At 39.6% G+C, this 13,499-nt stretch overlaps 1 protein-coding gene and 1 pseudogene across 1 annotated transcript; both read left to right on the top strand.

Annotated features, from left to right (window-relative positions):
- The first annotated feature begins 2,580 nt into the window (after positions 1–2,580).
- Positions 2,581–5,825, top strand: LOC110754611 (phytosulfokine receptor 1 pseudogene; annotated as a pseudogene).
- Positions 5,826–9,009: 3,184 nt separating this feature from the next.
- PSKR1 (phytosulfokin receptor 1) lies at positions 9,010–13,006 on the top strand. The gene is made up of 2 exons (XM_021955700.2): positions 9,010–9,212; positions 9,328–13,006. Exon 2 carries the CDS (start codon positions 9,473–9,475, stop codon positions 12,536–12,538), a length of 3,066 nt encoding a protein of 1,021 aa, XP_021811392.1. The 5' UTR covers positions 9,010–9,212; positions 9,328–9,472; the 3' UTR covers positions 12,539–13,006.
- Positions 13,007–13,499: the final 493 nt, after the last annotated feature.

Below are 13,499 nucleotides of genomic sequence, written 5' to 3'. Positions count from 1 at the left end.
ATATAACTCAAGATACTTGAATATGTCTAAAACCCAAACATAACACCCATACTTTATAAAAATATTAGTTCCGAATAATAAGTATAAGATAAATTTTCATAAACCCTTAAATCCATATGCATAGAAATTTCATCATAAAATTCATGCAATTTATTTGAAAACAAAGTCTACTCACAAGTAGTCCCAAGCTGCGTGACCCCGAGAGGGTCTTGCCTGCTGTGTAGGTGGAGTCGGAATACCTATTTCAGAATACGAACACGATATCAAAAATCCGACTCTTCAAAAAATGAGACTTTAAAGTAAAATCCTAATTTCCCGGGTTTCTCTCAATTTCAAGGATCGAGACGTCCCTAAGATCCAATCTAAGGGTTCCAAGCGCTGTAAAAGTCTCGGAAGACACTCGGTCAACCGGACGGTCAAAACTTTAAGTTGATGAATCGGAACATCCGGGGCTCCGATTCACGATCCGCGAATTCCTATACGATCCTAGGAATACCAAGAACAACATACGTGAAATTGGGTTTGATCCAACGGTCCAAACACATCAAACCCAAAAATCACAGATTAGGTATAATTGGTTCGAGGTCCATACGATATCCAAATTGAGATCCGTAAACTCCTACGCGCTCGTGACAACATAAGGATCATTCTAGGATAAAATGTGACCTCTGCCGGACTGCCCACGCGCCGCAGGTGACCGGAGAATCTTAGAATCTTGGCTCCAAACTCCTAACCTAGGTAAAACACCTAATTTAGAGTCACTTTTGTTCTTGGGTAATGGCCAAAAAGTGGCCGGAAGTGACCGGAAATTCAAATTAAAATCCGGCTGAACCCTAACTTCGAAATTTGATCTGTAACCTCTCAAAATTTTGGGAAACCTAACCAACAGGCAGCTAGAGCACGAAAAACAGCCGAGAAAACATACCTCACTCATCGGAATCGGTGGAGAATTGAAGGAGAACGAAGGAAGGGAAAAATCACCGGAAATCCGGTCTGTTTTCGAAATTTTCCGGCGTCTGAGCGGTGGCTTCCGGCGGAAGATGGCCTGGGGTTCGAAGGCGAGGTCTGGCCAAATGTTTTGGTATCGGTGCCGTGGGCTGGGGTGGACCGCGGTGGCGGCGAGAGGCCAAAAAGGCCATCGGTGAACAGTGTCGGAAAGGGGGAAGTCGCGCGTAGAGGGAGAGAGGGAGAGAGAAATGAGAAATCGAAAATGAAAATCTGATTTTAATCCAAAATAATTTCTGAAAATTTTCAATTAGGCCCTTAATGATTTTTCGATCATAACTTCTTCGTTTCAAGTCCGAATCGAGCCTACCGCGTGTCTACGGACTCGGTTCAGTACAACCTTCCTAAAAACACCGCTTGTTGCCCCAAACTCTCTTCGGATAAAGATTGACCTTTTTGCCCCCACTTCAAGGGCAAAATTGGAAATTCCGTTTTTAAATTACATTAATTAATGAATAGTCTTATTTTTGGGTCGGGATGTTACATTGGGCACACTTAAGCTTGTAGCGTGGCTAGGTGTAACATAATGATGTTCCGCTTGGCATGGCGTGCTTGAATTTTATCGTCTTTGGAAAGGGATATGATGCTTGACGGGATAATTAGCATGGGTTCATAGAGCCAGTGCATTTTATAGGCTCGTTTCAACTCTCAGCGTGACGGATTGCATACTTATTTGGCATGACATGTGGATCATGACTCGTGCGAGCGTGTATGATGAATTTTCGCATGCCCACACCGGGTTTCTTCTTCATAAGGCGTCGTATTGGGCCGGGAATTTATTCGGGCCCAACCTTGGATTTTTTGGGCCTCAACAAAAATCAATGAAAAGGAGTTTTGTAAAAACAATTTAAAACCTCATGGGGTGTTCTTGTAATTTATCAAACCTCAAGAAGTTTTGTGAAAAAGCCAAAAACCTCATGAGGTGTTAGTGTAAATAATCAAATTTGAACCTTATAGTAGCTCTATGTGGTACTAAGTCACTCGTATATCTTATCATGCAATGTATAAAGTGTAAAATATTGTAGTAAATCATTATAAATAAATGATTATGGTGTGTTTAATTCTTTCATTAATTACTACATATTTTCTACACTCGCAATGTTTGTTATCTTGCTATATAATCAACTTAAATCAGTTAAACCCATCATGCAATGCATTTCCTTTCAATTTTTTATGATAAAATAATAGTTAATTGACTAAATAAACATTCTCTAAAGTTTCAAGAAAAATTTCAAAGTGTTTCTTACAATTTCCATGGTTTTTATTCAATTTTTATCGATATCGATAATATTCCGATATTTCTATTGAAATTTTCGTGTTTTTTGACTATCGATATTTTCGAAGCCATCAATATTTTATATTTTGAATGGATTCATAAATATCTCTGATGTTTTCCATCGAGATAAGCCACCTATAAACTAGATGATTTATCTTGAATGCTCAATCTAGTTAGCATAAATATCTTGAAGACTTCAACTCTGAATGGATTCATAAATATCTCTGATGTCTTCACTACCCAATTTGAAGAGTCAACTATTTTCTTTCCATCTTTGCCCATGTCTTGAAGTCTTCACTATCTAACAAGTGCGCCTATCGTTTTACTTTCTCTTTTTATTACCATCGCTGTTCTTCTTCTGGTATTTGGTTCTCTCTGTCTCTCGTGGCCCTCTGTTGAGTGTTTCTTTGATATGGGTGCTCAAGACTTCTGGGTGGTCATAATTGTTGTTGGGTTTTGCTTCCAAGCTCAGGTTTCGAGCTCTCAGAACCTGACATGCAATCCAAATGATTTGAAAGCATTGGAGGATTTCATGAAAGGCATTGAAACTGTGATTGAAGGGTGGGGGAACAATTTATCATCTAATTGCTGTGAATGGGCAGGCATCACTTGCAACTCTTCATCCTCTCTTGGATTGAACGATTCCTCTGTAGATACCTATAGAGTGGTTAAGTTGGAGCTTCCAAAGAAAAGACTAGCTGGCAACCTCTCTGAATCTTTAGGCATGTTGGACCAGCTTAGAACCCTCAATCTCTCTGACAATTTCCTCAAACACTCGCTTCCGATTCCACTTTTCCATTTGCCAAATTTGGAGCTCTTAGACTTGAGCTCTAATGACTTCTCTGGCCCCATTCCAGCCGATATTGATTTACCTTCAATCCAGTTCCTTGAAATTTCTCAAAACTTTTTGAATGGTTCCCTTCCACCTAGCATCTGTAACAACTCTATTCGGGCACTGAAATTGGCTGTGAACTACTTCACTGGTGATCTCCCACCAGGTCTTGGCAATTGTAGTGCCCTGGAGGACCTCGATCTTAGCACGAATGCTCTCACATGTACAGGTGGCTTATCTCAAGGCTTATTTAGGCTGCAGAAGCTAACCCGATTGAGCATTCAAGATAACAAGTTTTCTGGGCCGCTGAGCGAAGAGATTGGTAACCTCATTAACCTTGTTCGTTTGGATATCTCAACTAATTGGTTTTCTGGAACTATCCCAGATGTTTTCCACAGACTTAGGAGATTGCAGTATTTTGTAGCTGATTCAAATAATTTTGATGGTCAAATGTGTTGTGCGGAAGCGTCAACCAACTGTGAGTGAAAAATAAACAACAACTGGCAAGAGATAAAATAATGAACACAAAATAACACCAACAAGAACACCAAGATTTATACTGGTTCGGCAATGCCTACATCCAGTTTGGAGACGACGGAGTATTCCACTATAATCAAATGAGAGAATATAATAGTGTTTAACACTCAGAACCCCAAGCCCCAAATATACCCAAGCTCACACACTCAAGAATATAAAGGGAATACAAATTGAGTACAATTGAAAAGGGAAAAATAACAAACGACAGCAACAATTGTTTTGCTGCCCAACTCTTATTTTTCCTCTCTCACTTCTCTCTGCCAACTTCTGTCTCTGCTCTGCTCTCTTGCTGCTGCCATGCTTCTCTATTTATAGAGAAGCCAACGGGTGAAGGCCAACTACTTCAGTTATGAGGCCAACTACTGAAGTCAAACCAATTAATTAGCCAACGTCCAACACTTAATGTGCCCATGCAATTTGTCTGCCAATCAACCAAGACAAACAGCCGAAAGTAACCAATCAACCAAATACCAAGGCAAACAGCCAACTACAACAATAACTAGCAGAAAGTGAATTTCACCTTTTTGACTTCTTTGAGCCAATAATCAACAAAATGCCCCCTTCGTTGTTGGCTTCCCCAACTCTCTCTTTGCTGAATGTGAGAAACAATTCATTGCAGGGTTCAATTGATCTTAACTGTTCAGCAATGACTAGTTTGGCCTCTATTGATCTAGGTTCCAATCGGTTTTATGGGCCTATTCCGTCCAATCTTCCCTCTTGTCGGCATCTGAAAAACATAAATCTTGCCCGGAACAACTTTAGTGGCCAAATTCCAGAAAGCTTCAAGAATTTTCATAGCCTCTCTTACCTCTCACTGTCAAATTCCAGCATTTCCAATATTTCATCTGCCCTTAAAATCTTACAGCATTGCCAGAACCTAACTACTCTGGTTCTCACCTTGAATTTCCGGGACGAAGAATTGCCTGCTGATTCAACCCTTCATTTTGAAAGGTTGAAGGTTCTCATCATTGCAAATTGTAGGCTAACAGGTTCAATACCCCAATGGTTGAGTAGTAGCAGCAGATTGCAGTTGCTGGATTTGTCATGGAATCGCTTGGAAGGAACAATTCCAGTCTGGTTTGGCAATTTTAGCAATCTCTTCTACTTGGACCTATCTAACAATTCTTTTACTGGGGAAATCCCGAGAAATATAACTGGACTACGGAGCCTCGTTGATGGGAGGATCTCAATTGAGGAACCTGCCCCGGATTTCCCATTATTCATGAAAAGGAATGTGAGTGCACGAGGATTGCAGTATAATCAAGTTTGGAGCTTTCCACCCACACTGGCACTTAGTAACAATAATCTTAGTGGACCAATCTGGCCAGAGTTTGGGAAACTGAGATTGCTTCATGTTTTTGATCTGAAGTGTAACAATCTGTCGGGACCAATTCCGAGTAATTTATCCAGGATGACCAGCTTAGAGACTCTGGATATGTCTGGTAACAGGCTTTCGGGGATAATACCGCCGTCATTGGTTAATCTGAGCTTTCTGTCAAAGTTTAATGTTGCAGACAATCAATTATATGGGTCGATCCCTACAGGAGGTCAGTTTTGGACTTTCCCAATTTCAGCTTAGAGAAACTGAGATTGCTTCATGTGTTGGATCTCCAATGCAACAATCTATCGGGACCAATTCCTAGTAGTTTATCTGGGATGATCAGCTTAGAGACTCTGGATATGTCTGGTAACAGGCTTTCGGGGATAATACCGCCATCGTTGGTTAATCTGAGCTTTCTGTCAAAGTTTAATGTTGCAGACAATGAATTACATGGGATGATCCCTGCAGGAGGCCAGTTCTGGACCTTCGCAAGTTCAAGCTTTGAAGGAGGGAATAATAATCTCTGCGGCGGTCTCACTCTCCCCTGTCCACCCGAGATGCCTGATGATAATCCTTCTCTCGGACCATGGCCACCCAGAAAATCAAAAAAATATACAGGAATGATTGTCGGAATGGCCGTTGGATTTGTGTTTGGAATTACATGTTTCATTGGGATAGATAGATACGTATGGACTTTTAATTTATGCCTGGCAAAACATGTAGCCGTTATGCTTACTCGGTCTTTCGAGGTTAGGCGGCCTTGTTTAATTTCAAGTTTGGATGATCATGGGCTCACCAAGCCAAGGCCCATACATAAATATATCATATTCCTGATCAAAAAATTTATTTTATGAAGAAAAGTGGAGAAAACCCCCAAACACCGAAACAACAACTAACTAGTACTAATTAGACGAGCTTAACAGCTCCCAAAGAATCATTAAGCAATAAATAACCAAGCCAGGTAGGACTCCCCTCAAGATAATAACAGCCCAGGTCCAGATTGTGACTCCAATTAGCCAACCCATCAGCTACATCATTCCTCTCTCTATAGATATGTTGAAGCTTGATCCTTCGAAACAAATTCATAAGGCCTTTTACAGCTACTGCTAACTACTTGAGTACTTGGAAGGAATGATAACCCACGCAATGCAATTAGTCGAAACGTGTAAGGCACTAGTTCTTTAAAGTTAAAACATCATTATATTTTTCTCAAAATGAGATTAATTAACATTAATTTTTCCTAAGACTTGGATTCCACGAAACATAAATGCATCTTGTGTATTATCTAGTACTAGTATATGGATATGATTCATGAATGATGCATGACACCATGATTATAATCGATACCCACTATATATAACACCATGATTATTATTCTTAATTACATGGTTGCTATAACTCCTATCAAGATAATGATGCTACTAGCTAACATATATTTGGAAATGATCCGTTGCCACTAGATTTAACGAAACGCCACGTGTCGGATGAATGTGGTCGGCTAATAGTGGGAGGCAATTTGTAGTGGCTCAACTTTTTCACAATGTGATATATGCATTATCCAATCGAGCAAGGTGTATGGGATTGGGATGTGGATGTTGCTATTAATTTGTTTCCATTTACTTGATATTGTTGTTAATTATGACTAAGTGAATATATATATTTTCTTACTTTGGATGAATTTAATTCAAGTCAAACACGTACCTATCCTATTTTGATAGGTTAGGCATTATTAATTGAAAAGTAACCAAAGTTGTACTTGGATTAATCCTCCTATAAAGTATTATGGGGCAAGGGTTTGTAGAGTATCACATTCACATTTGAAGGGAAAGCTAGAGGGACGGGTTTAGGTGTTCGAAACCACACACACGTTGTTGTTGGCAAACTGCCTGGCGCGATGCCTCAATGGTAGAGGTTTGAAACTAGTTGGGAGTACTTTGTGGTCAGGATCAAGTCGAACTCCGAGTGGAGATTAATCTCACTATTCAAGTGTGTGGACACCTCGTGATATTTACCCCCCCAAAAAAAAAGGCTAGAGTTTCCATGTTGGGTTAAAAGTCTACAAAATATGCTTCCTCCGCCTAGGCCGCCCTAGGGACAACCCTCAATTTTTTGCCTAATTCAACATTAATTGCCTTTAGGAAAAGATAATACATGTGATGTGAGTTACATCATATATATATACATGTGACATCTTTCATACTTAAAAAATATCTGTGTTTTTGTATTTATTTTTCTGCTTTTGTTGGTGAAACGATAATGAACATTCACTCATCATGATAAAATGGGTACGTATATACCTTTCTCATTGATCTTCTTTTTCTTTAGTTTGATACACGTGATGTGCTACTGACTCAGTCCTTGATATTGTAGTAGATGCCACAATAAATAAAATGCTATATGAAAATTAGTTAGACCTAACCTAACCCGAGATGCTAAAACCCGATTCATTTTCTTGCTTAAGAAAGTCGATGGATGACTGAGAATGAATGTTTTATTTACGTTTTCTGTGATGAAGTTGTACTGTGTCTGTGTACATAATATATATGTCCCACAACAAGATCTCTGGACCCCTGCCTGCCTGCGTATGTGAACCCTAAAACGTCCTAGTCCATGCATATGGCCCTACCCTGCTGTTCATATTTGACCCTTGTTTCTTTGTCTTTTTTGTTTTGTTTTTGTTCGTGTTTAGTTGTTTATATGATGTTGAGAATATTGAGATTTGAGAGTCGTCTTCTTGAGATGAGACATACATATTTGACTATTCTGATTAATGTGGACTTAGTTTACCAACATTATAAAGTCTCTTAAGTTCCGGCTCACCACGCCATCATCTTCATATCTTAAATTTATTTATATATCCACAATTCTTCTCCTTTAGATGTCGGGACGTTATTACCATAGAGACGTCATTGTAAACATGGATGACAACAAAGATGAGTAATAGAAAATACATGGTGTTTGAACATTTATTTTCTGCATATATGAGTTAGGTCAACTAGTTGTACCATAGTTTGATCCCCTTCATGTACATTAAAGTAATAATATATGCTTCTTGGTTGGTTCATGGCATGCCTGTAAAATAATTAGGTTACCTTTATAACGTTCTTGTCCTTAATTCGTTTCCAATATTAAACTGAAATTCAATTGAATATATATTACTCGTAAATATTATATAGGAGGAGAATACCGTGAAACAAAAATAAGAGAAAGTGGGGACCATAAATTCATAAAAAATTGAAATAAATAATCAATATTGGAAAACACGGAGCAGAGTCTTCAACAGCGGTCTGTACACGGGGATTCGATTTATTTCTCAACTTGTCTCCGAATTCTTTTCGGTGGATGATGGTTGGTTGACATTGGAGTTCTCTAATGCAAATAAATTTACTGAGTCATTCACCTGACCTTACCACGAAATGAAAATAAATTATTCAATCAATCTCAAGTTTGGAAAAGAAAAATGTTACATTGATTATATTTTTCTAACAGTATCACATGATTTGAAGACCAATCCTAATTCAATTATCAAGCTCCTCTCAATGTCTCTATCTAAATTCTTGCTAATCGTACAATTAGTCATGATCATTTCTCTATTTTCTTAATTTTCCACTTCTTGTTCAATGTCAAACTGTCGGTTAATTTCCAACTTAATTATTTTTTCCTGTACTAATGACTAAAGGAATGAGTTCGCTCTCTTAATCCTAAGTTCGGTAACAGACTATTGCTTGGAAGTTGTATTGAGAAAAATAATTACTAAAGAAAGAAAAATACAAAAAAAAAGGAAAAGGAACATGGTATTAAATTGAGGCAACTGCAACCTGTCAAATTTTATGAAGTCGGCGTCAGCCGAAACCGCGCAGTTTATAAGACTTAGTGCACGTGTCGCCACCCTGTAGTTGACTTCATGCCTCTCGGCTGTCCATATCTCATCCAAGCGAACCTCATTTTAATTGCAACTGACCGGCTTTTGCCGGTCACCACTTACTGTCCCCCGGTTTCCACTTTACCAGATTTATCATAAAAATACTGACTGACAATAGAAGGAGCCGTGCAGCCTAAATTGACAAGAAAATCTTGCAAGTTGCAACCAAAATAAATAAAATCTGTGAGAACTGGAAGTGAAGAAGAGGAGCAAAGCTTTCATCCATTCGCTCATTGATTCATAGCAGAAAGCGTGTTTTGAAGTCAAAGACTCGAAGCCAGCCATTTTCCCTTCTTTCATCCATTCCTCTATCTGGCAGGTCTGTCTTCTTCTTTTTCATTCTCTTTTTGTTTTGCTTTCCTGCTTCACATACAAGATAACCCCATTGTTTAATTTTGCTAAATTTTCTTTTGTTTTCTTCTATTTGCTTTCAGTTCTCAGTCATAATGTTTGAAACGAGAAAACCCAGTTCTTAAAGCATGGTTCTTGACAAGGGTTTTGCTGCTACTTGATTGTACATTCTTTATCTATTCTTCCATTTTCTTCTGTCTGTCCCCCCTGTGGGTGTGTTTCTCTGATATGGGCGCTCAAGACTTCTGGGTGGTCATCATTGTTGTTGGGTTTTGCTTCCAAGCTCAGGTTTCGAGCTCTCAGAACCTGACATGCAATCCAAATGATTTGAAAGCATTGGAGGATTTCATGAAAGGCATAGAAACTGTGATTGAAGGGTGGGGGAACAATTTATCATCTAATTGCTGTGAATGGGCAGGCATCACTTGCAACTCTTCATCCTCTCTCGGATTGAACGATTCCTCTATAGATACCTATAGAGTGGTTAAGTTGGAGCTTCCAAAGAAAAGACTAGCTGGCAACCTCTCTGAATCTTTAGGCATGTTGGACCAGCTTAGAACCCTCAATCTTTCTCACAATTTCCTCAAACACTCGCTTCCGATTCCACTTTTCCATTTGCCAAATTTGGAGCTCTTAGACTTGAGCTCTAATGACTTCTCTGGCCCCATTCCAGCCGATATTGATTTACCTTCAATCCAGTTCCTTGAAATTTCTCAAAACTTTTTGAATGGTTCCCTTCCACCTAGCATCTGTAACAATTCTACTCAGCTTCGGGCACTGAAATTGGCTGTGAACTACTTCACTGGTGATCTGCCACCAGGTCTTGGCAATTGTAGTTCGTTGGAGGACCTCTGTCTGGGCATGAATACTTTTACAGGCGGTGTACCCGAAGGTATATTTCGCCTGCAAAAGCTAACCCGACTGAACATTCAAGATAACAAGCTTTCCGGGCAGCTCAGCAAAGAAATTGGTAACCTCATTAACCTTGTTCGCTTGGATATCTCGACTAATGGGTTTTCAGGAACTATCCCAGATGTTTTCGACAGCCTTGGAAGATTACAGTATTTTGTTGCTCATTCGAATAATTTTAGTGGTCGGATACCCCTTTCCTTGGCGAGTTCCCCGACTCTCTCTTTGTTTAATGCGAGAAACAATTCATTGGAGGGTTCAATTGATCTTAATTGTTCAGCAATGACTAGTTTGGCCTCTATTGATCTAGGTTCCAATCGGTTTTATGGGCCTATTCCGTCCAATCTTCCCTCTTGTCGGCATCTGAATAACATAAATATTGCCCGGAACAACTTTAGTGGCCAAATACCAGAAAGCTTCAAGAATTTTCATAGCCTCTCTTACCTCTCACTGTCAAATTCCAGCATTTCCAATATTTCATCTGCCCTTAAAATCTTACAGCATTGCCAGAACCTAACTACTCTGGTTCTCACCTTGAATTTCCGGGACGAAGAATTGCCTGCTGATTCAACCCTTCATTTTGAAAGGTTGAAGGTTCTCATCATTGCAAATTGTAGGCTAACAGGTTCAATACCCCAATGGTTGAGTAGTAGCAGCAGATTGCAGTTGCTGGATTTGTCATGGAATCGCTTGGAAGGAACAATTCCAGTCTGGTTTGGCAATTTTAGCAATCTCTTCTACTTGGACCTATCTAACAATTCTTTTACTGGGGAAATCCCGAGAAATATAACTGGACTACGGAGCCTCGTTGATGGGAGGATCTCAATTGAGGAACCTGCCCCGGATTTCCCATTATTCATGAAAAGGAATGTGAGTGCACGAGGATTGCAGTATAATCAAGTTTGGAGCTTTCCACCCACACTGGCACTTAGTAACAATAATCTTAGTGGACCAATCTGGCCAGAGTTTGGGAAACTGAGATTGCTTCATGTTTTTGATCTGAAGTGTAACAATCTGTCGGGACCAATTCCGAGTAATTTATCCAGGATGACCAGCTTAGAGACTCTGGATATGTCTGGTAACAGGCTTTCGGGGATAATACCGCCGTCATTGGTTAATCTGAGCTTTCTGTCAAAGTTTAATGTTGCAGACAATCAATTATATGGGTCGATCCCTACAGGAGGTCAGTTTTGGACTTTCCCAATTTCAAGCTTCGTAGGGAATAATCTTTGTGGTGACCATTTCCCCCCATGTCCATCAAAGGTGAGTAATCCTCTTGGGCAATCCAGAAAGTCAAGGAAAAATAGAGGAGTTATTGTTGGTATAGCTGTCGGAATTGTATTTGGAACTGCAGTTTTTCTTACTCTGATGGTCATAATTGTGTTGCGGGCACATAGCCGAAGGGAGGTTGATCCTGAAAAAGAGGAACATGACAGCAATGGGAAAGATTTGGAAGAACTTGGGTCAAAACTAGTAGTTCTGTTCCAAAACAAGGATACTGATAAGGAGCTCTCTCTTGATGACCTTCTACAATCAACCAACAATTTTGACCAAGCAAATATCGTTGGTTGTGGGGGTTTTGGTTTGGTTTACAAGGCCACCCTCCCTGATGGTAAGAAGGTTGCAATCAAGCGGCTGTCTGGTGACACTGGCCAGATGGACAGAGAATTCCGTGCTGAAGTTGAAGCCTTGTCAAGAGCTCAACATCCAAATCTTGTCCATCTTCAGGGGTATTGCACATATAAAAGTGACAGGCTCTTGATATATTCTTACATGGAGAACAGTAGTCTGGATTACTGGTTACATGAAAAAATCGATGGCCCATCCTCTCTAGATTGGAATATGAGGCTTCAAATTGCTCAAGGGGCGGCCAGAGGGCTTGCTTATTTGCACCAATCATGCGAGCCCCATATCCTTCATCGGGATATAAAGTCAAGTAACATCCTTTTAGATGAGAATTTTAAAGCTCACTTAGCTGATTTCGGTCTTGCCAGGCTCATACTCCCCTATGATACTCATGTAACAACTGATCTTGTTGGGACATTAGGCTACATCCCTCCCGAGTATGGGCAAGCCTCTGTTGCCACTTACAAGGGCGATGTGTATAGTTTCGGTGTTGTTCTTTTGGAGCTTCTAACTGGAAAAAGGCCTATGGACATGTGCAAGCCAAGAGGATGTCGGGATTTGATCTCTTGGGCATTTCAGATGAAGAGGGAAAAGAGGGAAACTGAGGTCTTTGATCCGTTCATTTATGACAAGAAGCATGATGAGGAACTTTTGTGTGTATTTGAGATTGCATGCCTTTGCTTAAGCGGAAGCCCTAAGGTGAGACCTTCAACTCAGCAGCTAGTTTCTTGGCTCGACAATATCAGCACCAAAAACTAGCTTTCTTTTTAGATGAGCCAGGGAAACCCAGATTGTACAGAAAGTGATGTTACATATGAAACAAGTTCAATTTCCTGGTCTATGTAAGTTGCTATTAATTTTTGCACTATGGAGAGTTGGTTTTGTTGTAAATACTTTTCCATATACAGTACTTATAGTCCATGTAACAGAGAGGGATCTCATTGAAGCAACAGCAACGTTGTAAGTAAATTACATATACGTTTTAGATTTTGAAGAGAAAGAATGTTGGCTCTCGAACATGTATAAAATAAAGACTCTGAGTCTGATCTTGGTTGGAACTTGGTTGGTTCAATTACATACAAATCTTAATCACAGTGGCGTTGAAAATAGTACCCTGCAGGCTGCATTGCATGTGGGAAATAGTTGTCCCTTCCTTGCATGTGGGAAAAATAGTAGCCCCTTTCAATGGTTTCAATGGTTTCAATGGTCAAAGGAAAGAAAAGTTGATGAATTTGGTAGAGTTCCATTCATTCTCCTTCTCTATATATGTATATGTCATCTTCGCTTTAGAGTTCAACCATTTTGAATACGGTGTCTACCGTTGAAATTGTTGGACGTACAAGAACAAGCATTATATTACAATTACGTGTCCATTTCCATGCATCAGGATTTCAATATTTCTTTTTGGTAGTATTTATTTATTTATTTGAATACAAGCGATAGTCTAAACTACATGAGAGGGGGATTTTTCACATACACACAGCTATGATGTCGTGGAATTCAAACTTGACACCTATGGTCTACAAGTCAATGCCCTTTTCCACGAGGCTAGATCCCGTTGGCTATTTATTTATAAAAAGTTGAGTGCTTATTTTAGGTTAGAATGAACACAAGACCAAACGCCTTGGTACAATAATATTAATATCGTGGTGAAAATGATCAAGCGGCTGGCTGTATTGAAAAAGGGTTTTGTTTGGTGGGGATTTAAATGCAATGCAAC

Source organism: Prunus avium, chromosome 1 (genome assembly GCF_965620075.1).
Source record: "Prunus avium chromosome 1, drPruAviu1.hap1.1, whole genome shotgun sequence".
NCBI lineage: Eukaryota > Viridiplantae > Streptophyta > Magnoliopsida > Rosales > Rosaceae > Prunus > Prunus avium.
Note: the sequence above shows the minus strand (reverse complement) of the source record. Positions and strands in the feature narration are given on the sequence as shown.

Excerpts from the sequence above, each read along its gene's own strand:
- PSKR1 (XM_021955700.2), top strand. The coding sequence starts at position 9,473 with ATGGGCGCTCAAGACTTCTGGGTGGTCATCATTGTTGTTGGGTTTTGC.